Raw genomic sequence first — 27,944 nt, forward strand, 5'->3', positions numbered from 1 at the left:
TTCTGCTGCAGCAGGAGGGAATCTTGACTCAGGGGACTGAGGCAAACGCTTTGAAGATAAATCGAGAGAAGAAACGGGACTCCTCCGTTTCTTTTGAACACAAGCTGTTTTTGCTAATAAGAGGATGTCCCATATAAAACAGCTAATTTGCTATTCTCTCCTTCTCACACATGTATAGATGTGACATGTGTCGTTTGATTGTAAATGTACATTGAACAAAATCACAGCAAACAGATTCATCACAACCAATCACCAGGAATCCAAGTTTAAAGACAACTTTTAAAAAGGACATTTAAACCAGATAGGGGCTGGAAAGGCAAGACTTCTGTCCAATCACCATTGTCTTTTCCTTTGACAAAGCCCTCCCACTCGCGGAACCACTGCATGCTGATGCAGTATATGACCACTGGAGACTCCTCCTCCTGGAACGCCTTGTTCAACTTCAGAGAGGGAAGAGAGGGAGAGAGGAAATGGGGGAGGAGTGAGCAGCAGAGACAAGAGGGAGGAGAGAGGATGAAAAGGGATGGGGAGGAGAAACAGGGGGGGATGGGAGCAAAAAGAAAATAAGTGAGGTTTAAAGGATTTACAGGAGAGGAGATGGAAAACCTAATCAATTCTCTCTGGTTCTTATTCCAATTAAGGGCAGTCTTAGCACCACACAGCACCAATTTCATCTTTCTTGGAAATGACACAATCCCTGCTCTTCTTGTTCACTGCTCACTGAAGCTAATAACGTGCATCTGTCTCAATGCATTAATCATTAGGCTTTCATCAGACTCACACCTCTCATCTCCTGCCGGGTGACAAGCACCAACACATGCAGTCTATCAACTGGTTAAATAGACTGGACAATACATCCTGCACAGCATATAATCAGTGAGTGACGGCTGCACATAGGCTAACTGGCACATGAAGAATTATCAATCACATTTAATTTTTACTGCATTTGGCTAAAAGTTTCCGTTGCTGCTCCTGATTTTGCTGACAAACGTTTGGTTTAAAAGTCTTACCCGGACAAACATGTCCAGCTCCGACTTGCGCCGTTTCTCCAGTTTTTCTATCTCAACCTGGCACGTGTGGCAAACGTACAGGTGGTTGACAGCTGGTCCTCCTCCATACCTGCAGAGATGAGTCCACATTAGCTCACACAGATTGAATTAGCACAACAAAGATACGATAGTATGTGCACATATGAGAACAATGGGAATGATGTAAGATCTGAGAGTGTTTAAGGCCTCCAGTCAAAGCTGGCCTGTCTGCTGTATGTACCTGCTGTAGAGGTGATCCCACACGTTCTGCGGCAGCATTATCACCAGGTCATCAATGAACGATGCTTTGTTGGGTGGAACGCCTGATGGAACAGTGGAACATTTTAAAATGTAACGATTGTGTGTAGAGACGTCACAGAGAACACTTTTGTTATGGATCGGTTTTGGAAATATTCGGGTTATAAATAGATAAATAGGCCAAGAAGTTGAACAATATATATTTTAAATACATCTTAAAATACTTTCCCATTTTCAAGCCTTAAAATCCTGAAATCATGTGAGAAAGAAAAAAGGCAAAACTAGGACACAGCAAAGCAGCTAAATGTGTGCACGCAGAAAAAGCAGTGGCGTTTTGCTTCAACACAGACAACTGGCAAGATAATGTAACTGCATAATAAAATGTGATGCTTAAATGCTAGTAGAAGTAAAACCTATAATTGTATTACTTTAATTAGTAGCAGTCATTCAGTGTGGGTAATTAAATTATCTTTATTTAAATTATTAATATTATGTAATATTCCTAATTTTTGTGCATATAAAAACATTGTTATTTTTGTCATGTTATGGCTCTCTGAAAAATCTCTCCTGGAGAAACGCTGCCAGAGACGCTAATAAAGGCCTTATGTAGCAAAATATATGTTTCTAATAACAGCCTTGGTAAAGAAACGGAAAGTGGAAATAAGCTGACATACTTTGGAACTGGATGGAAAAAGAAACAACCGTCCACACTGCTGCAAAACAATCATGGTTTTACTGCACTGATATAATCTAACCAGCCAGTTGTACTAGTATCTGCGAAGAGGAAAATAAAACCTGGGTGTTCTTATTTTCACTATATGCACATTCTCTACTGCCACTATGACCCAACAGCTTTATTATAAATTCACATTTTCCTACTTAAATTTCAATTCTATCATTTCTGGCTTGAATCGAGGACAGAAAAGGAACAGAGCGTGATTGGCACAAACCCTTCAAGAATCTTTCCCTCTTCCCGTCTAAAGGGAGAAAGATGGATAATCTGCACAAAGAAGGGTGAAAACCCCCCTTTTGAAGTCTGCTATGTTGTCAGGGGAATATTCTACAGTCTTTGTCAAAGTGAAAAGTCCCTGTCCAAGATGAAAGCAAGAGCTCTGATCAGTGGGGTCACAGCACAATCTTTCCCTCAGACTGTTGAGACACAAGGCGAGGAGACGGATCCGTTTTGACCTCTGGGCGGTTTCAGTAAGAAAACAATTGTGTCATTCGTACCTCCATGCGAACACAGGAAGTCGTCATTGGAAATAGGACCCGGCTCAGCAAAGGTCTTGAACTTGTTGAGCCACTGGCGGGAGATGTAGAATTGCAGAAGGCTGGGCTCCATCATGCTGAATAAACCCGACACCCTCCTACGTTCTTTCACTGCGTCCTCGTTGCTCTTTCTGTGACAGGAACAGACCACAGATGAATCATTGTCGCAACAGAGTAATCAAAAGTAAGATGCAAGTTATGAATATCAGAGCAGCACAGTGGAACCTGAAATGTTACATGGAGGACTGCGTCTAGGTCAGTGTAGCTACTCAAGTCTAGTGTGATAACTTACTTATAGAAGAGCACATAAGCTTCAGCGTTCTGGACACAGGATTCAGACACCTCGGTCACACTTTGGTCGTCAAATTCATACCACAGATTGTTCGCATCGTTCCTGCAGTAGGCTATGTAGTGGCCACCTGGGATTAGACGAGAGGGACGGCGTTAGAGCAGCATTCACAAACCTAACAAGTACATGTGAAATATTTCTCCACACGCTAATGAATGCAGGACACTCCTATGTGCCAACTGATGGCAGATGCACCAGTCTGATGCAGAAAGGGGAGCGACTGAGCCCACTCACTGCTGGCAGTGCCGTGGTGACAGATGACTGACAGCAGGTCATAGTTGGTGGTCTGGGCGGAACTGTCCTTGGCCAGGAAAGGCTGCAGATCCAAGCCCTCCAGCGGGAAGGAGACGTGGGTGCCGATCTTGGTAGAGAACATCAGTTCGTGTCTGAAGCGTTTCAAGTGGATACACAAGATCTGGAGTAAACACAAATAACATTTTATTTTAGAAATGTGTATGAAAACACAGAGGATTAAGAGTCTTTTTTAATGATACAAAGTATTAGAGTTGTCTGCATACCTCTGGCAAACTTTGCATTTTACAAAATTTTACTCCGTTTCGTAATCTAAGAGAAAAAAAGACAAAGAAAATGGGTATTTATTTTTTATTCATGTGAAATCAAGTTTAATTTTTAAGGCACTGAAAATGCTGTACTCACTTCTTGCATTTTTCACAGCTGTACATGTTGTCTCCTGGAAAATAACAAACACCGTTATCAAGGCATCAGTCTCAGTGTTTGTGTTGGCAGAACAGATTTACACCCACTTGCTTACCCTTTAGTTCATCTCTGGCGAAGAAAGCTGCAAGACAATCTTGTAGCGTAACCACTGGACCCCAGAACCAACTAAACAAGAGCACATTTTGAAAAACAGGGCAAAGAGCTACAAATGCCTGGTGTGAAAATATAAATAAATATAGCTTTGATATCATACACACACACACACACACACACACCTCTTGATGTATTCCATGACGAAAGCAATCCAGCCCTGTGGTGCATAAGCTTCCCCGCAGGAGCCTGCTTTTACCATGGAGGTCTGGTGGGTGGAGGAGTGGAGCTTGGCCAGGTCTTCCTTCCCCGGGATGGGCAACGAGATATCCTGGAAGTTCTCCAGGGTCACAGAAACCTGCCAGACACAGAGCACATGCACAGCTATTTGTAAATAACCACATTTCAAAATGGGTCTTATTTAAGGATTTGTTTTCTTTCAGTGAATATTATGTTCAGTGCAGCATAAACATCACAATATGTGAAATAACTGAAATCTCCACAATCCTGTTGTGTGTAAAGAGAACTGACCCGATCACAGGTGAGGCACTGAACCGAGCTGACAATGGTCCCATCGAACACGTCTGAGATCACACTGCGGTATTTCTTCTGGCGCTTGTTCTTTGGTGGAGAGAATGTGGTCACTGCTGTGGAAGTCAGACAGAGGGAGAGAAACGTGAGAACAATATACACACTTGGGTAGTCTGTGTATTCTGAAAGAACAGTGCTGACCAGAACCATAAATTATCAAGCTTTTAGTTTAGATGTGACAGATTATCCAGAAATACCTTTCTTATGTGCAGGGTTTATACTGGGCCAGCCAGAGGCAGCTTTGGGTGGGCTGCTGGAGATTTTGGGAATGTGTCCCTCCATTGGGACTGGACTCTGAGGTCTTGTGGAGTTGGATATCTGGATGTCTGGGAAGGAATCTAAAGGGAAGCAAGGTAAATAGAGTTGTAATCCTTTATCTGTGCAGTAGCACTAGCAAAATTAAAGACAATATTAATATGATAGAGAGTGCAAGGGAGCGTGCTTCGTCATTATAATTACCTGATGTTCTGCCCTGAACCTTGATGGCTCCCTGGCTGCTGATAATAGGTGTGTTCTCTGTGGTTGTGTCAACATCTTTGTCCATGTCCCCTCCAGAGCTTCCACCCATGACACCATGAACTCCAACACGATACAGATCATTAATCATGTTCTTCTCCTTCTGCCACTCCCTGTTGGCCTGTATCTCATCTTGCTCCGGAATCAGCATCTCAGCCTCGTTGTTGTCTTCCACATGCACGTTCCCGCCCTGCACCTCGTTATCAGCGCGATCGCTGCTGCCGCAGGACTCACACGACTGGAAGTCGTCTGACTGACTGTGGTGGTCCTCCTCTGGGCTGTCGTCTACTGTGATGCCGTTGGACTGGTCATAGGGCTCAGGCAGAACCTCCTTCAGCTCCTCGTGGAGTTGATCCATCAAGCAGCGCAGAAACTCCTGGGAGTCCTGGAGAGCGGAAAAATATTTATTTTCAACCAGATGTCTTGAATAATTTTACTAATTTGGTCCTGTATAGAACTATAAAGTATAAAACAGAACAAATTCTTCCTACATATAATCAAGTTTGACAAACACAACAAAGCTTTTCCCAAAGATATTGCTTTCTGATTACAGGTAACAACCACTTCTTATTTATCCTAATTCTTCATCAGAAATCTGAACAAATGCTCGTGAACGTGTTATCAAACTTAATGAACCTCAGACATCCGATCTCCTGCTCAAGCCAAATGAACGCCCCTCTCCCAGGACCTGGAATGTTGACTTCATTCATAGTAATGCTAATTCCAAGGCTGTGAAGCCCAACATAGCGTGACAAATGAATATTCCTCAGCTAACTCCTCTGAATAAACACTGGCGAGCTGGGAGGAAACAGGCTCTTTTATCGTTTCACCAGTCAGGCATATAAATCCCTTATTTACTGACACTGGACAAAGACTAGACCTTCTGCAGCAAAAATGTCTTTTAAAATCCTTTATATGAACAAAGCATGAGTCTGGAATCAAACAGTTTATGTTTAATGTGAGAATTTGTGTGTGCATGAAAAGTCTGCAGCTCTGAGTTAGTGAGGGGCAAAGGATTTAAGTTTATGGTTCGAGCTGGAGTGAATGTAATTTCAGTAAAGGAATGAGCACTGAGGGTTATGGAGTGGAAAAGAAGACTATGTGATCTGGGACAACTTTATAATATGGACATTAGACCCATTAAAACCGCAGCTGAGCACAAAGTTAAACTCGAGGAAATGTTTCGTGACGAGCAAGTTTTTGTGTTTCATGCTGTACACAAACATCATAAATAAAGTAAAATCGATAAAATACTCATTGTTTCAGTATTACATTCACATTTACACAAAAGGCCGAAGCAAAAAATCCACATCATAACTTACTTTTCAAGGTATCAAAGTCACAATGTCAGTAGTTAATATTTAGCAATCTATCTATAATGCAGTTGTGTATGTATATCATGTATATTTTACCATCTGTGACGACTCACCTGCTGAGAATATCCCCTGAACATGGGATTTATGGATTTGATCCCTTGGAACAAGTTGGTTGGGACGACGTAGGAGGGTCTGTAATGTGACAATACACAGCCTGGTGAATAAAAGTATTGCCATAAACAATACCATAATACAGTTTAACATCATAGAGAGGAAAAATCTGCTTCTATAGAGATGTGAACTTATAATATCATCTGTTCTATTCACTATATCAGATGACATTCGTGAATTCTGAAGTAAGCTGTGGCTTGTGGGAAAACGTATATGTACTTTTAACTCAAACAACAACCGGTGCAACAAAAAGAAACCACCTACCTGTTCTTGTGCCACAGGTCTGAAACTAGTTTCTGGTAACTTTTGCAGAGTGCAGGTTTCTTGTCTGTCCTCACCATGCCACCACATTCAAGAAAGAACTGCGTCAACGGCGGGCTGCAGCAGAGAGAGGGTTGAATTCATCACATGTGGGGACGAAACAGGCTTTTACTAATATAATATTTGACTGAGGATTTATTTCTTGTTGAGAGAACTAGATATATATAATATATATATATATATAATATAATTTGGCGAGATTGTGTTATGTTGATAGATACCGGAACAAATGCTAATAATTTTAGAGTTCACACCAAACAGAAAAATACTCAAATGGAAAGGAGATCCAGATCCAGTTCAGCATTTCTACACAGTTCTGTATTTTTCATTTATTTCATTTCACTTGCAAAGTGAGAAAACTCCCAGGACTCTGGAAATCGCTGATAAAGAGAAACAGCTGAGGAGATTCTATTTGATGTATACAGAGCGGATTTTGCCAGAAAGAGACAAACTACAGGATGAACAAGGCATTGAGTGTTCCCTTCCCTTGGCGAGAGAAACGTCCTTCTAACGTATTAATGACCCGACAGAAAGTTGAGGAAGCATGTGTTCAAACAGAAACAACATCAAAGTGAAGTTTCAGAAGACGTCCCTCCTTCTGCAGCTGTGTGACTCACTTTCTCCTATTTCTGGAATGTGATTTAGATTGCAAATTTTGACCCACATCTTTCTCCATTAGGCTTGAATCCAGACGAGGCATCATCAGTTTAATTTAAAAAAAAAAGAAAAAAAAGATGCAGCCTCTGAGGAGAATAAAGTGCGAGATAAAGAGTAAGCAATAACACAGCTTCACACGCTGCTGCTGCTGCTGCTGAGTACCAATTTAAGCGACCGCACCAACAATCCAATCAAGAAGACTGAATCAGGTATTGGCAATTCAGTAAACAGCAACAAAACGAGGGTGAGTGGGAGAGAAAGGCACAAAAAGACAGGGTGAGAGAGGGAAAAAGAAAAGAGGAGGAGAGGGGGCATGGCAGATGGGGAAAGAGTTGGTGTTCATTTGTAACAGAAGACCCTACAGGGATCTACAAAAGGCCATTTCTGCCATCTCAAATGGTGCACTGCAGCAATTTTCACTCAGCCGTCACTCTCCCAAATGAGCACAGCCACGGTCGTTTCTCACAGTCAACCAGAAGCAGGCAGCCAGGGAATAAAGAATATAAAAAAAAGAGCAAATGGCTACTGAAGAGAAGCGCCTTGGAAGAGCAGAGTCACAGAAAGGGGGACGTGGAGAAGATATGTTGACAGAGGGACAGCGGAAAGGTAAACAGAGTGTGAGGTCTCACCAGTTGGACAGGGCCTGGAGGGCAGCGTTCATGTAGCAGGTGTTGCCGATGTTCTTCAGCCCCGTCAGGCCTGAGGGACAGAGAAACACACAGAGGAAATTAAAACCACTTACTCATCAAACTCGTGTGAATTTGATGGCAGGCAGGAACCATTTACATTAGCAAGACAACCCTTTCCATTTCTTTATTAATATTTTACAATGAGAGCAGAGAAAGTGGCCGCCTGATGTATTTTAAATCAACTATGATGGATGAACTCAGATGTTGTTTTTCCAAGTAAAGCAGAGAAAAGTTATCCATCATCTCATACGCGGGATGTCAGAGTCGCGTCAGACAAAACACAGCTGGTAATATTAATGCATTTTCCGACTCCTACTATTAGGAAGTATAATGTTGCCAAGGAGTCAGTGAAGTTAGTTAACTGTGGGCTAAGCCTCAAGCCCTGTTTTTTTTTTTTTTTTTTACATTTTGTCAACTTTGACGTTTATAAAAGTATTAGCTCTTAGCAGGTCCGGTTTGTAATATACCCATGAGTGTCCAGACAATTATCCTTTTTACAGAGAAAACTTTAAAATGTGATGATTCTCAGGCAAGTTCTGCAGTCAGAGGGGGGGGAGCAACTCTTTTTTTTTCTAAGAGGATTTATTTTGTGAGAGACACTGGGGGATAATCGTCTTCTCGGAAGCTGAAGGTCAGACTGAATCTAAAAATACGGGGATAATTTCTGCTGTAGTTGTTCAAATTTGACTGAGCTATGACTCGGTAGGAAGCAGCAGTCAGACTGAAAAACCTTAATTGCCCTCCATGAGGCATGTGTCACATCCGCTGCTGCAGCTCCAGTTGTTGACCACAATGGAGCAAAATCAGCCAAATCACAATAACTAGATTCACATCGGAGCGAGGCTTGCCTCTGATTTCACATGACCAGACGTTACTCTCACAGAGCCTAATTACTCCTCCTCCTAATCATATGATCCGTGTTACAAAAATAACCAAAAGCTGTGACTGCTGCCAAAACCACGAGCCGCACCGCATGAAGTTCAACATAGCATATGTCATTCGGAGAAGCCGGTTTGTATCTCACTGTGTTAGAAGACATTATTTGCATTGGATGCCTCTGGTGGGATTGAAGCTCTCAACACTGAAGTGTGAGCTGCACAGAAGCAGACTGGAGTTCTGCTGTGGAGTCACGTATGGTGCTCTGTAATTTCTTTGCATTTTTGTGGTATGGGTCTACTCAGCCGTCATCGGCAGCTCTTTGCGTTCCAGATGATGTTTCCGGATGTTGACCGGGGTCTCTGCGGTGCGTTCAAGAACAACTTTTAACACTTGAGGCGTCAGTTCCTACTTTGAAGTCTGCTTGGTGTGTCAGCGTCTTTTAAAACGCTCACTTCGATGCAACCGTTCTCTTATTAAATCCAACTACAAGCTTTTCTTTGAACTAAAGCAGCAGCTGATTACCGAGGTCCTGTGTCTGAGGGTTTCAATTTTAATTCTGTCACACTTGAAGATAACATTTTATTACATTTTATTCACCTCACTCACTTCAGAAGTATAAGATTTAAAAATGATAATATTGGAAAGAAAAATGTCTATTGCAGCAGCACTGAAACTCTAGATATGGACATCTAGCAAATTTAAATTTTTAAATTTAAATGAGACATTTATGTTCAAATAAATTTATTGAATTGTTGCTGATATTTGTGGAAATAGCTGGTATTTGGTTTGTTGTATTGCAGTTGACTGATTTTTAATTATATAATGATCTTATTCCTTATTTAAGCTCGTGTCATTGATGTTATTATGACGCACAACAATTCCTCTGCGTAAACTGACCTCTCGCCCGCCGGTCCTCCTCTTCCTCAGTCTCCATGTCCAGGTCTTCACAGCCTCCATTAGGGGGCACTCTCAGAGAGGTTGGGCTCCCAGGGGCCCTGCTGCTGTCCTGGAGGAACAACAACACACGCCAGCATGGTCATAAAAAGTATTATCCAGTAAATTAATAACTGTACAACTTGACTGGGAGTTCAGACTGAGGGAATTTATCATTCAGTATGACAGCATAGTTATGTAACTAAGTGATAATATAGTAAGCATGCAGTGTAAACCTTTCTATTCAATCATCAGTCTGGCAAATAGAAAACATTCATGATGCTTTTCGTTGTTTAACTTCAAACCTGCCTCTGACTTAGTAAATAAATATATTTCAGCTTTAAACTGTATGTTTGATATAATCTGTAATAAACAGATGGGAGTCTGCTGTTACCTGGCCAGCGCTCTGTAGAGGGGAAAGGGGTTTGCTGTTGGCGCGGGGCGAGTGCGGACCGAGTTTTCGCTCCAGGAAAACCTCCTTGCCGCAGGCGTAGCACCACACCCGCAGCGTGGTCAGGTTCACCGTCAGGTTGTGCCGCGTCTCCTGCACACAAAGTTGTCAAAAGAAAAACATTTTGTGAATAGAAAGTATAAACAAAGTGAAAAAAAAACTGTTAATATTTATCCCAGAACAGTTGATAAAGCACGTTTTCACTTTGTTATCAACAAGATGCTTTGTAATCTTAAACACAATCTTCCTATCAGTTTCTCATTAGTACATGTTGCTTTGGCTCTTATGTAACAGATACACAGTAGGTGTGACTGCTCCTGCCTTGGTCTGCGAAACTCTTTGGTGTACAAACTCTAATTGTGGCACAGCCAACAGACTAATTATTATAGTCTAGTTATTGACAGAAAAAGTGTATAAGAGGACTTCAAGTCTGAAAATTATAGAAAAAGAGAAAACTGCAGCACATATAAACCTCGATTCTATTGACAAATCTGATGATGATTAAGCCAAAAAATTGTTGAAGGAAATTGGTCTCAAGTTTGTTGTGAAACTACTTGTTTAATCGTACCAAAGGTCCAAACATATTCAGTTTATCAAAACCCTTACAACAGAGATACTGGAACACGGCCATTTTTTTGTATTTGTGCAAGAAAATCAATTGAATCATTTTCTGTCGAAACTAGTGCAGACTTCTGCTGCTGTGTTGAAATGGTCGAGTTCTGCTGACCCACTGCTGCTGTGACAAACACCAGCAGCCTGGCAGGTCGACAGGAACCTGAACGTGAGCAGCTGCCGACCAGCAGACTCTACATTATTCATCAAGGCTGCGTAAGCCTTCACACAGAGGGGCACAGCCGAGCAGGGCGGACTGAGGGAACACACCAGACCATGAAACTTCCCCCGTTTAAATCATTTATGAAGGGAAGTACAGCAGGTAGGGGCATTAATAACAAGCTGGATTTATGGGTCTTAGAGGATGTTTCACCAACCCGCCTAATGTGTTCTATTACAATGAAGTGTGCTTTTACAGTGATACTTTATGGCAATTAATTTCACGTCTTGTTTGATGAATTGGTGAACATCTTACCTTAAACAATCGTAAAATTCGTGCAAAACAAATCATTAATGCTGCTTCTGCTGACACTCACACAAAGAATCAGGCTCATGATGTCATAAAACCTGTTTAATCGTGGCAGTGACTGTAACATTTATGTTCCTGGAGAGAAACAGCTTCAGTGTGTTTTTATCTGCTTTATCTTCTGAGTAAGAAGCAGGTGGGGTCTGGTTATATCTGTAATATAAAAAAACACAAGTCTCCCCTCTGGCCCTTACTGAACAAACTCAAATAACAAACACAGATTGCCACTAACCTCATTATTCAAATTCATGTAAAGCTGCTAAATAACTGGTCAACACAAGTGATATTTGAAGTGGAAAACAAGAAGCCTGAAAACAACTGTCGGTGGTAATCTCAACACCCTTTGTCTGCAGAAACAGTAATGATTGTTAATTTGTTGATGAGGTTTACAGTTAATTAAATTTGCTTTAGAAGTTAGTTTTAGTGCATAATGATATTTGAAATACAAATCTATGCAAAAAATACTGTGTCCCATTTTCTAAGCATAGAAGTGGAGCTTCTTCTGATTTTAGCTGACCCAGTTTTACCTTATAACCCCACACTTGTCCCTCTTATCTGCTCAATACTTAAGTTCATAGCTTGAACAGCAGTGGCCCTAATTCCCATGTATTAATGCATCTGCTCTGATCCAACCCCAGTCGTTCTCACTGCACAGTCAAGAGATTAAAATGTTTCCCTCCCCTCAGGGCCTCCAGAGCACTAATTAAGCATGGCCTTTATTCTTACAAGATTTAAAGATGGCTGCCACTGGAAAAACACAAAAGGTAGTTGGCAGGCTGCACAGATAGGTATCTCAGATATGGCACCAGATATCATATTCGCTGTGATATCATTTTAAAATGAGCCTGCTAATAATAAATGTCTTTAGCAGCATGTTCTGTATCTGATACCTGGCTCATATCTTGGTGAAGAGCTCCGCTTCTGAGAAGGTTTGCACTTAAACAGGCTCTTTTTCAACAACACTTTGAGTATTTGTGCAGATGCTAATAAGAAGAGCAAATTACACGTTTGCTTTTTGTCTCCTTCACTTCGTCCAACCCGACTTGGCTGCAGGAAAAGCCTTAGTCAACGCTGAGAACACTGGAGGCTGAGTAAAGCTTTAGAGCAGTCAGTAGGGGCAGATACTGTAACCATGGAACTGACAGAATGGGTGTATCTCCCCCACTTCCCAGAGGAATGGCAATTAATAATGGATGATCCACTGCTGAAACGGCACTGAATGTGGAGATGTAGGGACACAGAGTTGCCTTGATGGTTTTTAACAATGCATGTCCTTAAAAAGCTAAAAGATGCACGTGCAGGCTTTTTAATCATGGAGAGAAAACTTCAAAAATAAAGCGGCGCTGGAGGCAGTTTTATTTCAGGGCAAAGCTCCAGGGACACAAAGTGAGTCCTGTCCTTGACTCACATCTGTGCCTCATCTGCTTCTCTTCTTACACCTCCTCTCTTTTACATCGTTCTTCTGTTTTTAAATTCAGTATCACAATCAAGATTTCCTCCCTTTCAGTCCCATTCCGTCCACTCTTTTCTATAAATGATTTATCAGTTTCCTGCTGAAAGGAAATGAGTAAGTTCTTCAATCCCCTACCTGCGAGTGGACAGTACTGTGGTCAGTGTGAGATTCTCCACATCCTACATACGCACAGCCATTCTAGAGGAAAAGTTTGGAGAAACCAAGATGTTAAGAATTACAATTCCTGTGTTAGTGAGCAGTATTTCAAACTGTCTTACCTTTATCTTTATCTTAACTTTATCTTACCTCCAAACATGCCCACAAATTTGGTCCTCCAACTTTACAGTCTTGGCACTGGCCCTAGAAAAGAGAGAGGACACTCAGGTAAGAGTCACGTCTTTTTGAAATTAAAATCAGCGAGACAGCACCAAACTTCAAATGCAGACAGGAAACCAAAGCATATCTGTGTCAAATTCAGACTTGGTGAAGTTATATTAAAAAAGCGACTGTTAAAAGACAGGGTGGACAGGGTCACTCACATGGGATTTCTGAATCAGTTCCTCCTTGGTGATTTCCCCCACACAGTCCAGGTGGGGGCAGTCACAGCTAGACATCAGCGGCATGGCTCACCCACAAGTCTGAGAGAGAGGAAGTGGGAGAGAAAGAGACAAAATGAGACAAAAAACAGGCAGCTTGCGTTTAAGGTCAGGTGACTTCTTGTTATAAGAAATGTTATCAGCCCAGCATCAGATACTTGATACGATGATAGGAGACACTACACATCCAAGGAACAGCACAGAGGACAAGAAGAACAGCCGGCTGTAACTCGAGTCACCGCCACACAACATGTTTTTCCATGCCTGCACGACTAACAAATTCCTCTTATTATCTGCCCCTGATACACCAAGCAGCGCATCACGGCCACAGCTGTCAACAACTTGTGGCTCCAGCATCGTATGAATAGTTGGGTCATTAAAGTTTTTAGTGACACGGCAGCAAAATCAAGCCAACGCAAATGATTCAATACAGAACAAATATTCTGTAAACAAAGCCTGAGTGAATAAAACATGCTTATTCACAAAAATATAATTGCGGATCTAGAAAAGTCATATGACAATGAATGTATTTCGCAAGAAATATATAAATAAATTAAAACAATGGCTAGTAATGCAGATTTTCTTCATTTTCGTGGTCAAATGAGGACATTTAATCAGCAGAAAATGCTGCAGAGTCCAGGCAGCGAGAAAACAAACTGTGTTCATCCTCTGCTACTGATACAGTCACTAGAGATGTTGAGGAACTAAACACAAATTCAGGATATTAATATGACAATTAGCTCCATCTTGTAGTCCCACTTAAAATAAAGAAGAATTGTTCCGTTTGGTCCACAAAAGCCTGTTTCTCTGGAGCAGCAGCCTACACAGGTATAACACTATTCACTTTCCCACAAGTCAGTTTTTATACCACTATGATCTTTTACCTTAGGAATAAGGATTATGTACACAAAACTTAAAACAGATGTATTTCTAGTCATGGCTAGTAGTCTTAGGGATGATGAAATTCATACATCTACCTTAAATGGCTGTTACTTTTAATTATTTATCAAATATGGTAATAGATTAAATATTACAGCTCAAATGGTTGCTTCCAAAATTTCCCTAATACTCAAATACCTAATAATTCAAGAAAAGACTTCATCAGATTACCTTAAATTCTGTAAGACTGACATTGTCTCCTTTGGTACAAAGCCCTGTTGTACTTTTCAGCGTGTATGAAAAGAGGAAGCTGGGTAGCCCTGTACATTAGTCTTACAGTCAACCAATGGTGCTTTCTATAATCAGGCTTCTTGAGAAGGCTGCGGTCCCATCTCTTCCACTACAGGAGCAAGGCTCACGTGGTGCCTCAGTTAGCCCTGAGGGGAGCAGGGGATTTACTTGCAGAGTGACAGAGGATGTTGTGAATTAATTGCAGGAGTCAGTTAATAATTCACTCTTTATTGATAGTATCCTAAACGAGTAATAACCCTCATTGATCTTAACGACCACTGTCTTTCCCTGGCTAAACTATCTGCAGACCTTAAACTTGAGATAACAAAGCGCCTGCTGACGAAAAAAGAACTACATCATTGAATGTAAAACCGCTTCGCCCACAGTGGACACACCATGTGTGGCTCTGGCTGGAGGTCGCACAACGACATTCAGGCTTTCAACCATGTGTTCAGGTGTCTGCGCCATGATGACAGCAGCTCACAGCTCTGTACTGTGATTCAGCACATTTAAACCACGCCAACATCGTAAATACCACTTGGCCTGGGTGTTGCCACATACCAGCCTACTTTAGACCACGGGGCTGGCTTGACAGGACACATATGAGACAGCTGACTACAGAAAACACACAAAGAGATCACATATTTTTACGTTTGTGGTTGATAATTAGATAGTTTGTGATCATTTTAATTTAATTCAAGGGTCCATTCATTATATCTGTTTGCAGAGAAAAAGCACTGAACGGAGCTGCAATATTTAGTCGGTCAATCAATTGAAATAAAATTAGCTTGCAACAATAATATTATATTATAACTACATATTTGATGATGACACGTTACGAACATGCTGCATTTCGTGTTCTTACATTGAAGTAAATTTAATATTTTGAGATTTGTGATGTTGGTTGAGCTAAACAAGAAGTTGCGCTTCAGGATATTTTGATGGTTGTTTCTCAATTGTCTGCTGCTGTTTCATGAACAATTAATCAAGTAAAGATGAAAAGGCATACATATCATCCATCCACAACCTAACAACAGATCTACTGGGAGATCATCATCAACCCAGGAAGAAGTCAATCCTCAGTCAAGTTCATGTTCAGCCTTGCACAAGTTGCACACGTGTTTAATAATCAAACCATCTTATCAGACTGGAATCGAACTCTACACAAAGTAAACAAACCCACCGAGTCTCGTAGGATCACATGCAGGTTGAACCAGGCTGCTGTCGTGGTGGAGGCATCTGTTCAAAAAGTCAACAAACTCACTGTGAGCCTCAGCAAACGATTACTACGATCACAGCCAAGTACTACGCACCAGGAAAATCTGATTAGCCGGTGGTTTCACTGTCAAGCCTCCAGCGACGACGCAAAGAAAACAAGACCCGAGTGTTTCATCCTCACAAACCATCCTCGACCTTTCACTGTCCCCACAACCCACACGATGACTCTGAATTATGATTGCAACAACAACAATGAGGAAGATTTGAATCTGCACAAAGAGGTACAGTCCGTCAGGGTGGGGCAGAGCAGCCACTGTTCATGAGGCCGATATGATGCCATGTTGGTCCGTGTCAGAGTTGAACCCAGCAGCTGAAACACTGAGAGATATAAACACAGAAATAAACATGACACAGTGTCAGCCCAGGTGTCTTTGTAGCCTCGATTAGCAAGAAGCCCATTAGCCGTTATGTTTAAAACGCAACGTTACCTTGCAGTCGAGGCTCAAATGTGACGTGTTCGAGAGAAACACAAATATCCCACCCGGGTTCAAAGATAAGTATCCGGTGTATCCAGAGGTGCAGGAGCCGGGGTGGGATCCAGATGTGCGGCTTTGGCCTCCACTGCTCAGACCGAGCTGTCAAAACCAGGCGAGGCGCTGACAGCGTCACGGTCCGACTAGCAACCTTTAGCTGCTAGCGTTAGCTCGCTGGCGTGACCGGTCATGTAACGGGTCTCTGGTTCCGCTCGCAGGCTACAACACCGCTAACAGCCCCCGGGGGATCACGGTGCAGGGGCTCGGCTTCACGAGGACGCCGCCGGGGGGGAGAAATAACTCGCCAGCGATAACCATCTCGCCAGCGACCATGCTAGCTCATGCTAACCAGCTAACTGTGCGCTACACGAACGCCCCGTCGCTCCCACTGCGACTGCAGCGCTTAGCTGGCGTGGACAACATCACGACACCCTCGCGTCTTACCTGGAGGACGGAGAGACACGGAGGCTGCTCGCGTGGTTCTAGTGGAGCTCGGGGACAAGGAGGCGGATTCAGGCCGAGCTCGGAGACATTTCTATGGGAGGAATCCTTCACTTTACCGATCACCGTCGCTCAGCGTGGTTGCTAACGTTACAACTGTCTCCGCCCCTTTCCGGTGTAAACCCTTACTGTGTAATCTCAAATTCATTTTAAATCCCTTTATACTTATATATAATAATGATTATATAGTATATCACAATGAGCTCAGTTATACACAATCAGTGATTAGATATTAATTACGTTACAACAAATGCGTAGTAAATGTGTATCATAGCAATGGGACTAATATGAAATAAGCCACATTAGTCTCTTTAGAATATTATTAAACGCAATCTGCGTATTTATACTTATTCATGAATACAACTTCTCTATGCTTTTATATTACATTTTTATTGTATTGTTTATTTATTATTCTTTCTTGCTGTTACTTGTGTTTTGACATCCTCTATGTGCCTGGGAATTGTCCTCTGGGGACAAATAAAGTTGAATATGATATATGACATTTGATAAATGATATATGATGTGATATTGTTTTAATTCTTTTACTGCACATTGTATGGAGTCTATTGATAAATAAAAGATATTAGGGGGGACTTTAACTCTCCAACCATTAATCTGAGGGATTGCTCTCAGCCCCACTTTACTTTTAGTGCCCAAAACATTTGCACAGTGGTCCTGGGATGACTAACTTAATGTACATGAACCTTAAGAATGTAGATTATATTACATAACATATTGTTATTATAAGATAATAACGTGTTATATGTGTAATATTTGAGACAGCCATGAGGGGGCGCAGCAACTCCGCTGATTCAACCACGCGCGTGCTTTTATTTTGAAATTCAAGCTAGACGGTACGCGTGCTGCGGCCGGAGTCCTTCACTCTGCCGCCGCCGAGGTCAGCTGGAGGAGCCGGCGAGCCACCGGCGAACACCGGAGCTCACACCCCCGGAGGAAACCTCCAGACTCCCCGGTGAGGACATCGATGCTGTCCGATCGACACGTTCAGATAAAAGTCAGAGTCTCTCTCAGTTTCATTCAGGACGAATAACGCTGCTAGCTGTTATTAGCCTCGTTAGCTAAGTTGGCTATTAGCTGCCAGTTGAGTTGAGAGCTGTTTGATTTCATGATGAGGGGCTTTGATCTTTCACTGTTTCTGCCCCTGATCTTTTATTTTACTCTGTAAACGCGTCGTGAAGTCATTGAGACTCATTCATTTAATGGAGAATATATTCGGAGTTATGTTAATGAATTACATTTATGAGTGAATTCAGTTATTTCAGTCAGAATAATGTTCACAAGATAAGATAAGATAAAACTTTATTGATCCACACACTGGGGTTGTTACATCAGCAGGTCAGAATGAGGTAGACAAGAGAATACAGATATTATAAAGTGAATAAAGACTGCTGAGTATGTTCATTATATACACATTTCACTGTAGTGACAGTATTTTTGTTGCAATGAGTTTTAAACAGATTTCTAGCTTTAATTCAGACTTTAAGAGATGTAGACATTTAGTAAGGTATAAATATCGTATCCCATCCTATGTCATTTAATCTGTGCTTCTACAAATCCCAACGCAAACTATTCCTTCTGACATATCATAATATCATTCATGTTTACTAAATCCAATCAGGGAAATGGAAACACGTTAGTATTTGAGGAGACTCACTGTAAAGTGACTTGATGAACAACACGAAATGTAAAAGTTGTGTCAGATTGGGATAAACCACCATGTGACGATGAGGCACATGAGCGTCCGGTGCAAACTTAATTGGATGTTGCATCCGACCGTGTCAGGTGGACACGCAGCAGCTTAGAAGGTGCAGAGAGGAGTAAACAATGTTGTACATGCAGAAAGAAAAAGCCTGCGATTTTCTTGTGTCCCCAGACGGCCACATTCTTGATGTTTGAAATACCTGTGGTGGGCGTGCTGACGGTCCTGTAGCTCAGTGAACGACTCACACGTCCCCACAGGAATTTCACATTTTATGTCCTGTTTTTGTGCGATATATAAAGTATGTGGTGGATAAGCCTCGCTGCACGGTGCCACTTGCACACACTGTATGTCAGAGGCTTTATGTAATAATGTGATTATATCCCCTCCTGAATCTCCAAGGTTAAACCCTTGCATGCAACTCACTCCTGTCATCCTCTTCAGCTCCAGCAGGATGGTGAAGTGAATGACAGACTTGCCAAGACATGGATAGACCGCCACAATGACACATGAGACCCTCACATGCTCCCAGCTGTCCGTCAAGGCCGCTGCCCTGCGCATGGTTAACCTGCCGATGTCCGTTTGCAGCTCCCTGGCACAGGTTGGTTCTGTGTGTGGTTGAAAGTGGCAGGTGTTCCTGAGCAGTTTTCTCTGGTGTCTGCCTCTGGGTCATGAGAGGGGAGGTTGTTGAGGGGGACAGTTAGATACAGCTAAAGATTTGCAGAATCACACTCTCATTACGTAGTGGAAACTTTACTATATTATATTATATATATATTATATATTAACTATATTTTGACCTTCTGACAATAGTGAATGATCATTATTAACAGATCAACACTGTCTCCATCACGGCCGATGTTTTCGTGACCTCACAAAACATTTACTGAATAGACTTTGGTCATTTGCATTGTTGGAGTAAAGAACCTTTTCCATACAAATGGAAATCTATGCAGTTTGTTTAGGATGTAGCACGCACACAAATCAAAATCAAATTTAAAAACTGAAAAGTAAAATTACACTTTGAAAGTATGCAAACAAAGTAAAAGTACATTGAACAGCTCATGTGTTAATGTAACATAATTTCATATTTTCAGGTAAAATCATCATTTTTTTGCTGGTTTCGTGTCTGTCAGGATGGTAACTGGTATTTTCCCTTGAGTGACCTCTGTGTCATTGTGTTTATGAGTCGTACGTGACAAGAGTGTGTACGTGTGTGTGTGTGTGCCCAGTGTCAGGTAGCGGATCTGATGTCATTAAGAATGTGGTAGGAGCATGTCTGCTGTTTGTGTGTGTGTTTGTGTGGTCGCAGAAACCCTGCAGGCCTGAAGCATCATGTAATCACTGCTTTCTATTCAGTGGCTGAATATAAGTCAATATTATGTTTGTTGTCACAGCTCCAAGCTGAGTGTTTATGTAATCTTCATTTGTTGGGAGCGTTCAGCAGCGGTGTCTGTGGATAATCTCCTCGTCAGTGTTTCTATGTATAGTCGAACAGGGGCTCTGCACGCTATCTGAAACCAAAATCTACATGACAGGCTGGACGCTGATTCTCAGAACTCACCAGTGTCATTTATATTTTGAGTTCCTTCTTCAGTTAAACTCTGCACTTAATGTATTTTCATCCATAATATCTTTCCCCAGCTTGTGCTGTTTGGTCATCAATGTTTGAATCTCCATTTTTAACATTTCATGTTTATCTACCGTTCAGGAGGATTCCTTTTTAAAATGCATAAATGTCTTAACTTCTACTTCTTCCTCCAGGTGAGTGTCAGCACAGGAACTAAGAAGCTGGTGGCAGCCACTGCATTTGGTGCCTTCTCACTCCTCTTCCTCGCACGACGCTTCCAGAGGAGGAAGGGTAGAAAGAAGGCTCTCTCGCCTGAGTGGGAGCGAGCTGGGTTTGAGTTCTTCTCCCCAGCGTTGGCAGAGAACGGTAAGACTTCCTGACACTGGTCTTTTTTTCTACCTTCAACGAATGACTGGGTTTAAAGATGAACCACGTGTCAACACTTTCTCAGTCTGTAGTGATCGTAAACAGACATCATGTACTGTGGGATTTTGTTCATGAGATAGTTCAGAGTTACATTCATTTTTGGGAATTTCCCCACTTCTGTCAGACAGAAGTTATAAATCTTCAGCTCGGATCTTTTATGTTTTTGCGTTAGAACATCTTGCCTCACTTGTTGTGTCCATGGGATCAAATAGTAAAACCATGATCGTGTATGCTTTCAGAAACTGAGTGAAACGAGACAACTAAACTTATTAAGGGGGAGGCTTATTCCAAGCTTTGTCTGAAGGGACGCCCACACTCTTTGACTTTTAAAACTCCTGGTTCAATTCATTTAATCTCCCGTAGGAAGATTTATTACCGATTAGACATTTAGGATTAGATTGAATCACGAGCCAGTGACCAGCGTAAGTAATTCTTTGGAACGTAATAGATTCTGGAGCGTTGATGACTTCAAGTTCACACAGCCAGTTCAGTTTTTGTAGTTTCTCGAATTTTTCTCGTCTTGTATTATGATTATCTTTATAATTATCTGATGCAACAAACCGGTCTGGGTTTAACAACATGAGTGTGCAGGTAAATTATTAAAACAAGTTGCAAGTGATTTAAATCAGTTGTTGTATTGAATCAAATCAGCAGACATGGCTCATCCATTGTGTCATCCTGCTACATGATCATTGTATTCTGATCTTTCTCTTAAACATTATCAGTAAACCCTATCGTCTTTATCTATCCAGATAACACCAGTCAGAACATCACCCTCTCCCTCAACTCCAAGAATGGCTACTCCTCTGGTCTGGTCCTCACCACAGGAGATTACCGGAAGCTGTCCGGGTCTCTGCTCAGTTTGGCCTCGGTGAGACAAAAGCACAGGTTTATTATGAAGCACTTGTTTAAAGATTTATATTTGAGATCATAGCCCAAGAACATAATTACACATAAATACTACATCACATGAAATACTGCTCCCGGTGCCTGCAAGCGAAATATGGTGGTTTGTTGTCTTTACAGGTAAAAAGCATGAACTCGTCGAGCAGCAGCACCTGTGCAAACGAATCCATCTGCTGGGACAGAGTGGGGGAAGCTGACATCTGCAGTGTCGTCAACTTACCAGTCACCACACCTGAAAACCTGTACCTTATGGGTAAAAACACACACGCACCACATTGCCTCTAATAAATGTGTTGAAACGATGGAACTATCTGGCCCCTCTGTTGTAATGATCAGTGTTTCATTGTGAGATGTGTTGTGTTTGCAGGTATGGATCTGTTTGAAGAGGCTCTGGGGCGGTGGGAGGAAGCGTTGACATTCAGGACCAGGCAGGCCGAGGACGACGAGAGTTGCGCTTCGGTGAAAACGGGGGCTGGAGACGCCATCGCTGAGCAGGGCATGGAGGTGAACACACAGAAACATGATTAAACAAGTCGGCGTAATGAGTCAAGACCCACTCGAATGTCCTGCGTATATACTCTGTTGTTTTACACCAGAGGAAGGATCAGAGGAGCAAATCTCCCACAAACATTCGCACAAATAACTGGCACTCTGACAACCCACCCGTGTCACAGAGTTTAGATTGTATAACTCGTTTGCTCTGAAACCCAGTGGGAAGGGTTTTGGATTAGTGAGGGTCAAGCAGTTAAGCCTGGGCACCCAAACAGTCGTCCAGTCGGCTGCCTGGTCCTGGAGGATATCCCCTGCTTCTGGGCTTCCTCGATAAAGCTCATTAAAAGACTGCGTCGAGGGGGATTCTCAAAAAAGGAGCTGAAGAAGATGTTTGAAGTAAGATTTCTTCATGTTTCCTCGGCCCCAGCCCAAGTGGGTTCCTCGTCGGGTCGTGTCCCGCCCCTCCACCAAATTTAGATCGGTTCTGTGGTTTTTGAGATGTAGTTACTGGTTTCTCCTGTTTCAACGTGGTTTGATTCCTGTGTAGCAGGAGAACAACATTCTGATCTGAGCAGAGACAACACCCAGGTTTACAAGTGATCAGTGAGAAGAGGTCGATCAGTAACTTTTAAATGTTTGCTGCTTAATATTGTTCTGATGCAGTTGATTAGTGAAACTGTGCACTGACCTTTCCATTCATCATATTGAAGTGTTTTAAGATTTCTAAGTCACGTTTCTCTGGTTCACCCTGATTGTCTTTGTGATCAGGACGTCATCAGTGCGGAGTTCATCCACCGGCTGAAGTCTCTGCTGCAGAGAGCCTACCACCTCCAGGAGGAGTTTGAGGGAGTGTTGGGAATGTCAGAGTCTTCATCCCACAGCAACAGCCAGGGTGAATCACTGGTGCAGTCTTATATAATCTTTCACGACCGACACAGAGGAATAAATATATAAACACAGTACCCTCTCGTTGTTTCTTAAGGTTGAAGTTTATCTCAGTGTTGGAATGCTTTACTAATAATATGATGCATTCAAACAGGTTAGTGGAAATAATCTTTCTCCTCCTCAGATAAAATGACAGACATTTTGGGCCGAGACGAGCTGGACGACGTGTTTCTCAGAGACAGTATGAGCATCGCCTCCACGGACTCATTCGTCTCTGCTGCGGAGGTAAGAGAGAATTAACACAGTCCGCAGATCTTCTCCTCACGTGCAACCCAAGAACTTTGACATGGTTGAGAAACGTTCTGTGAGTTTAAAATGTTTTCTATACAAAAAAAGCTATTACCACTGGCACTGTAGTTACTATTACCTCTGTTACGATAATACAAATGTAGAGGTGTCGCAGCTGAAGAGAGAAGGTCAACACCTTAATCTCAAAGTGTCTGAACCATGAGGTGCTCGACTGATCCACAGCAGGAGTTTGTTTAAATAGCTCTGAGCTTCCTGTAGATTCACCAGGTTGTGTTTACCAGCCCTCAGCTCATCTCTTATACTCAGTAAGTCACCGCGGGGCCTCGAGCTGTGGATCCACTGCGACCGGTGCACTTGACCCACAGAGGACAAGAATAAACCGGAGCTTAAGAACGCTAAGCACAGGCGTGTTTACCTTGAACTGAAACGTTCAGACAAGTTCAAGATGCTGTGAATCTCTACCTGGGCTGGGTGTTAACACGTTCAGTGCACGTTACATCAAGAAAAGGTTCAGATGAAGATACTCAAACCCTCAGACTTGCTGTTTCCTGATCAGTGAGTGTGAGGTGCAGCTCTCAGCTTTAAAACTGGATCACTTAAACTCAGTGAGTCACTAAAAATAGACTGTTACATTCCTCCATCAGTGCTCATCGTGCACAGCTCAGTGTTGCTATAACCTACAAACAAGTCTCAGGTCGTTCATGGTCAGAAACTTTTTACAGCAGCTTATTCAGAACTGCGACAGGAAGCTTCTTGTCTTCACATTGTCTGAAACAAAAATATGTTTAATAATATATCTGTCAAGAAAAAGAACTTTGAATTCAGGAGGGGCGTCATTTCTCAGATCTATATTCACTGTGCAGGTCACACCACTCGACTTGCTGTCATGTGATTAGGAATCTTGCAGCAGTTGAGACTTCATACTACACTACAATCTGGCAACAGGGTGTCACACACTACATGAGCTTTCACACTAGTACATCTGGTCTCTCCCCCCCCCCCAAAAAAGTGATTTGGCTTCTATCTTCAAGTGGAAAATTGGGCTTCAAATCATGTCTGAACCAGACATCATAAGTTTTACTGTCAGCTCAGAATTCAGCTTCTCTATATTTTTTAAATCATTTCAGGAAAATGTAATTGTTTTTTTTAAATGATCATTATTTGGTCATAAACATAACTTTCTGTTTGTCTCTGTGTCAGCTGACGGAGCACAGGGAGCTGAGGAGCGTCTTCGCTCTGGGCCACCACTCGTTCTACGACGAGGCTCTGGAGATGGCGGAGGACGGAAAGATTTCCTGCAGAGTGCTGCGGTAAATTACACCTGTCATTATAAAACCCATGAAACACAGAAGAATACCAGCACTGGATGTTAATCTGATTTCTTTTCTCATTTTTCATTGTCAGGACTGAGATGCTGGAGTGTCTTGGGGACATAGACTTCTTGGCCAAGTTGCACTGTGTGCGGCAGGCGTGTCAGGTACAAACAGACATATTATTTTACTGTCAAGTGTGTTTTCCAGCTGTATTTGGGGATATTCTATATTATTTTTGTGTTGGAAATACAGTTTAAAGGGTGTAAATACAAACACAAGTCATAGCTGGCAATTAAATTTGACATTCATTGTATTGTGCTACTTCACCAAAACATCACGTTACACAGTGAGAACCACTAAACTCACAGAGACTTGTGTGTTGAGTTGATATTTCAATTCAATTTTAGCTCAAAAAGAATCAGTTTAAGGAAAACACTGTTTTGTCTCCAGCTCATTTTGTGTGAGAGAAAGACCAGGATGTTTCTGACCGACACAGGAAAGAAGATCCTGTCGTCCATTATTGTTAAAGCACAGAAGGTGAGAGTGAAGCCACTGATGAAATAATCCTCCGTCATCCGTGAGTCGTTCCGCTCATAACGTTTTACCGTCTGGTCTCCAGAGCCCAAGGAGATTTGAAGAAGTATTCGAAGAGATGATTTGCTTCCTCGAGCAAACGGAGCACTGGGAAAACACCGAGGTGGAGCTGGCCACACGAGGAGTGAGTGAAGTGTTTCAGCTTCTCCACCAGTTGAAGTCTTGACTTTTTACTTTCCAGTCTCACGACCAACCAATTTCCTTCTCGCTCCCACCAGGTGAAGCATTTGAACTTCTACGATATCGTGCTGGACTTCATCCTGATGGATTCCTTTGAGGACCTGGAGAATCCACCGGTCTCTATCCAGAACGTCATCAACAACCGCTGGCTCAACAGCTCCTTCAAGGAAACCGTGAGTGAACTTAAATCTGAACTAAAGAGAGAACTGGAGAAGATAAGTTGTGGTTCCAGGTTTTACTGAGAAACTTTTATCGTTGAGGCTGTTCAGCTTTTTCCTCTTTAATTTTGGTTTGTATTTGAAAGGCGGTGGCATCAAGCTGTTGGTCAGTGCTGAAGCAGAAGAGGCAGCACATGAAGGTACAAGTCCGACACCTTCACAGTGTTTTCTAGAGCACTTTCATGATCGCTGGAAGAATCTGTTAATCTCAAGTCCCTCAGTCCCAAACCCATGTTTTTAATATTCTCCTGTCTCAGGTGCCGGACGGGTTCATCGCTCATTTCTACGCAGTGTGTGAACAGATCAGCCCCGTCCTGGCCTGGGGCTTCCTGGGACCCAAGAGCTCCCTGCACGACTTCTGCTTTTTCTTCAAGGTCAGTGCTTCTTCTATATTTACAGTGTGTGGGTCAGGAACACACGACAACTCCCAGATCCACGTTCTACATGTGGAGTTTCCATGTTGACAGTTTGATATGACAGCTGCCAGGACATGTTCAATATATCATATTATCTTAATAATATGATATATGTCAAATACCGATAATAATAATAAAAAAACAGAACTCGACCTGTTGATGATGAATTTTGATAAATTCGGCTACTTTGCTGCAAACGAGTAACTTTGTGGATATTAGAAAAGATTAAGCTTCTTCGTTTTTCCCTCAGGACCAGGTGCTGCACTTCCTGAAGGACATTTTTGACCTGGACAACGTGCGTTACTCCTCCGTGGAGAGTCTGGCAGAGGACATGCTCCACCTGCTGCACCGCCGCTCCGAGCTGCTGCTCGCCTACCTGGGTGCTGACTCGCTGCGGCACGTCAACGGCTGCAGCTCCCCGCAGGTGCAGCTGCTGCCCGGCGCCCTGCTGGAGGCGGGAGTTCAGTGAGAGACGGGAAAAATCACAGCATTTATTTACACCACCAGTCGGACCACAGAAACCTGTCGGAGCGGAAGCAAACACATGGGAGGGTCAGAGCCCAACAGTCTCTTGACTTTACCCTCTGACGTGACCTCCACCCATCTGGTCCATACATCTGGTGAAACTAAATATCTACTGTAGAATTTAACGTTAAACACATTTCCCATCATACCTTGTGCTCTCATCGCTCTGTATCTGAGGATCTTCATAAACTGAACCAGCTGTCTGCCTTCACACATGATCATTAACTCCAGTGCGGCCTCTGTCCTCTCCATCAGTTCCCACTTATTTCACAGCAATAATACTTAGAATTGAAACTCGGCATTGGTTCTCCAGCAGTATGTATTTAGGTGTATTTGCTGCTATTAAGAGCAATTTATGTGAAGAAAATAAAGGTATTTATTTTATTATACAGCTAAATGACGCAGGGTTTATTTTTTAGGAATTGTAGTCGTGCCTGTACGCGTCAATGGATCAGCTTCAGACATACAGTGGTTTGAGTAGCACGGCTGTAAACTGAACTTCATAAGATATTTATTAGATGTATTTCCACATCCTACTGAACATCATGAGAAGCTATTAAATGCACTTTGCGTTTTTGTAACAAGCACACGCTGCCCAGAGAAATTACTTATAAAGGGAAACAGTTTGAGTGTTGACCGGAGAACCTGCAGCCACAGACCATGATCCATCAGCTACAGGAAACTAAACATCACTGTTTCATAACCGTCCGGCTGTTTATCAGCCTGTGCCCCTCCGCTCTTCACGACGGGCAAAGACACAAGAAGCCTTACTGTCGATGCACATATTCAAGCCTTCATCCATCACTGAATGTCCGTCTGAAGTTTATTTTCCACTAACGTCCGCTCTGCTGTTCACTCACTGCCATGTACAGAACATGCACCACACGACGGCTTGGAGCAGTGGAGTCACTGCAGGACTAAATGAGTTTATTCTGAAACAGTGTGAATCACGAGAGGTGAAGGACGACCCTCATGTGACCGACACCGTCGGCTGTCATCAGCCCTTTCTGCGGGATTTTCCTCTGACAAGATGAACCTGTCTTTAACAACACTCACACACTGACAGTGAGTGATCACTGAAACCATTTCTTTCTAAATTATCAAACAGCCTCTGTCAAAAAAATTATATTAACCACACGAGGCTCGAAAAATCTTAAGACAAACAAAGTGGTTTTCTTCCAAAGTCGAGTCTTTTCACTTCAGAATTGTTTCTATGGACCGAGGTGAAATCATCCTTCACTTATCACAATTGTGTTTAAGCTTTTCTCAAAAAAAAAACCTGCACAACAAATTCTCCATAGAACTTCCTCTCATCGATGTGGGACGTCTTTTGACTTTCTCTCAGAAGCAGCAGCTCAGAGGAAACACCACAAGGCTTCACTTTGGAAGAGACTCGCTTGTTTAGTTAACTTCTAGGTGCATTTCTGAAAAGATTGAATTGATCCCCGTGTTTAATTTGAGTCACATGTGAGCGTGGTTTAAGACGGGCCGTCCTTCATTTCGTCAGGAAATCATGTGACGCATTTGTGACCTCACCTTGTATCGACGACACTAATAAATATGTTCTGTGTTAAATGAGCGGTTG

General features: G+C 42.4%; 2 protein-coding genes across 6 annotated transcripts in view; one reads left to right on the forward strand and one right to left on the reverse strand.

Annotated features, from left to right (window-relative positions):
- usp33 (ubiquitin specific peptidase 33) overlaps positions 1 to 16,906 on the reverse strand; it is an 18,699-nt gene extending 1,793 nt beyond the window's left edge. Inside the window, exons 1-22 of one of the 4 annotated variants that reach the window (XM_069510558.1) lie at positions 16,749 to 16,906; positions 13,327 to 13,425; positions 13,094 to 13,147; positions 12,923 to 12,985; positions 10,140 to 10,289; positions 9,710 to 9,818; positions 7,874 to 7,943; positions 6,531 to 6,644; positions 6,209 to 6,287; positions 4,723 to 5,164; positions 4,461 to 4,601; positions 4,204 to 4,319; positions 3,858 to 4,030; positions 3,677 to 3,747; positions 3,562 to 3,595; positions 3,423 to 3,468; positions 3,139 to 3,319; positions 2,848 to 2,974; positions 2,517 to 2,686; positions 1,270 to 1,351; positions 1,011 to 1,119; positions 338 to 440 (exon numbers count right to left, since the gene is read on the reverse strand). In XM_069510558.1, coding sequence (XP_069366659.1) covers positions 338 to 440; positions 1,011 to 1,119; positions 1,270 to 1,351; positions 2,517 to 2,686; positions 2,848 to 2,974; positions 3,139 to 3,319; positions 3,423 to 3,468; positions 3,562 to 3,595; positions 3,677 to 3,747; positions 3,858 to 4,030; positions 4,204 to 4,319; positions 4,461 to 4,601; positions 4,723 to 5,164; positions 6,209 to 6,287; positions 6,531 to 6,644; positions 7,874 to 7,943; positions 9,710 to 9,818; positions 10,140 to 10,289; positions 12,923 to 12,985; positions 13,094 to 13,147; positions 13,327 to 13,410 — 2,518 coding nt within the window. In that variant the 5' untranslated portion in view covers positions 13,411 to 13,425; positions 16,749 to 16,906. Of the gene's footprint in view, positions 1 to 337; positions 441 to 1,010; positions 1,120 to 1,269; positions 1,352 to 2,516; positions 2,687 to 2,847; positions 2,975 to 3,138; positions 3,320 to 3,422; positions 3,469 to 3,561; positions 3,596 to 3,676; positions 3,748 to 3,857; positions 4,031 to 4,203; positions 4,320 to 4,460; positions 4,602 to 4,722; positions 5,165 to 6,208; positions 6,288 to 6,530; positions 6,645 to 7,873; positions 7,944 to 9,709; positions 9,819 to 10,139; positions 10,290 to 12,922; positions 12,986 to 13,093; positions 13,148 to 13,326; positions 13,426 to 15,736; positions 15,757 to 16,259 lie in introns of those variants that run through there. The other 3 variants (XM_069510559.1, XM_069510560.1, XM_069510561.1) reach the window with 3 other exon arrangements.
- Positions 16,907 to 17,631: 725 nt separating this feature from the next.
- Positions 17,632 to 27,937, forward strand: miga1 (mitoguardin 1). 2 transcript variants are annotated; one of them, XM_020107369.2, is made up of 16 exons: positions 17,632 to 17,778; positions 18,970 to 19,126; positions 20,290 to 20,461; positions 21,274 to 21,392; positions 21,548 to 21,680; positions 21,795 to 21,931; positions 22,688 to 22,811; positions 22,989 to 23,089; positions 24,314 to 24,423; positions 24,518 to 24,590; positions 24,877 to 24,963; positions 25,046 to 25,144; positions 25,239 to 25,373; positions 25,505 to 25,558; positions 25,676 to 25,792; positions 26,085 to 27,937. In XM_020107369.2, exons 2-16 carry the CDS (start codon positions 19,028 to 19,030, stop codon positions 26,301 to 26,303), a joined length of 1,779 nt encoding a protein of 592 aa, XP_019962928.1. In that variant the 5' UTR covers positions 17,632 to 17,778; positions 18,970 to 19,027; the 3' UTR covers positions 26,304 to 27,937. The 2 variants fall into 2 exon arrangements, with proteins under 2 accessions (XP_019962928.1, XP_019962936.1); XM_020107377.2 differs by having other exon boundaries at positions 17,665 to 17,820.
- The last annotated feature ends 7 nt before the right edge of the window (positions 27,938 to 27,944 follow it).

Source organism: Paralichthys olivaceus, chromosome 16 (genome assembly GCF_024713975.1).
Source record: "Paralichthys olivaceus isolate ysfri-2021 chromosome 16, ASM2471397v2, whole genome shotgun sequence".
In the NCBI taxonomy this organism is placed as follows: domain Eukaryota; kingdom Metazoa; phylum Chordata; class Actinopteri; order Pleuronectiformes; family Paralichthyidae; genus Paralichthys; species Paralichthys olivaceus.

Bases quoted from the DNA above. Each gene is read 5' to 3' on its own strand.
- miga1 (XM_020107369.2), top strand. From the start codon at position 19,028: ATGACACATGAGACCCTCACATGCTCCCAGCTGTCCGTCAAGGCCGCT. The intron at 22,812-22,988 runs GTGAATCACTGG...TCTCCTCCTCAG, and splicing joins ATCCCACAGCAACAGCCAGG to ATAAAATGACAGACATTTTG. The intron at 23,090-24,313 runs GTAAGAGAGAAT...TCTCTGTGTCAG, and splicing joins CATTCGTCTCTGCTGCGGAG to CTGACGGAGCACAGGGAGCT.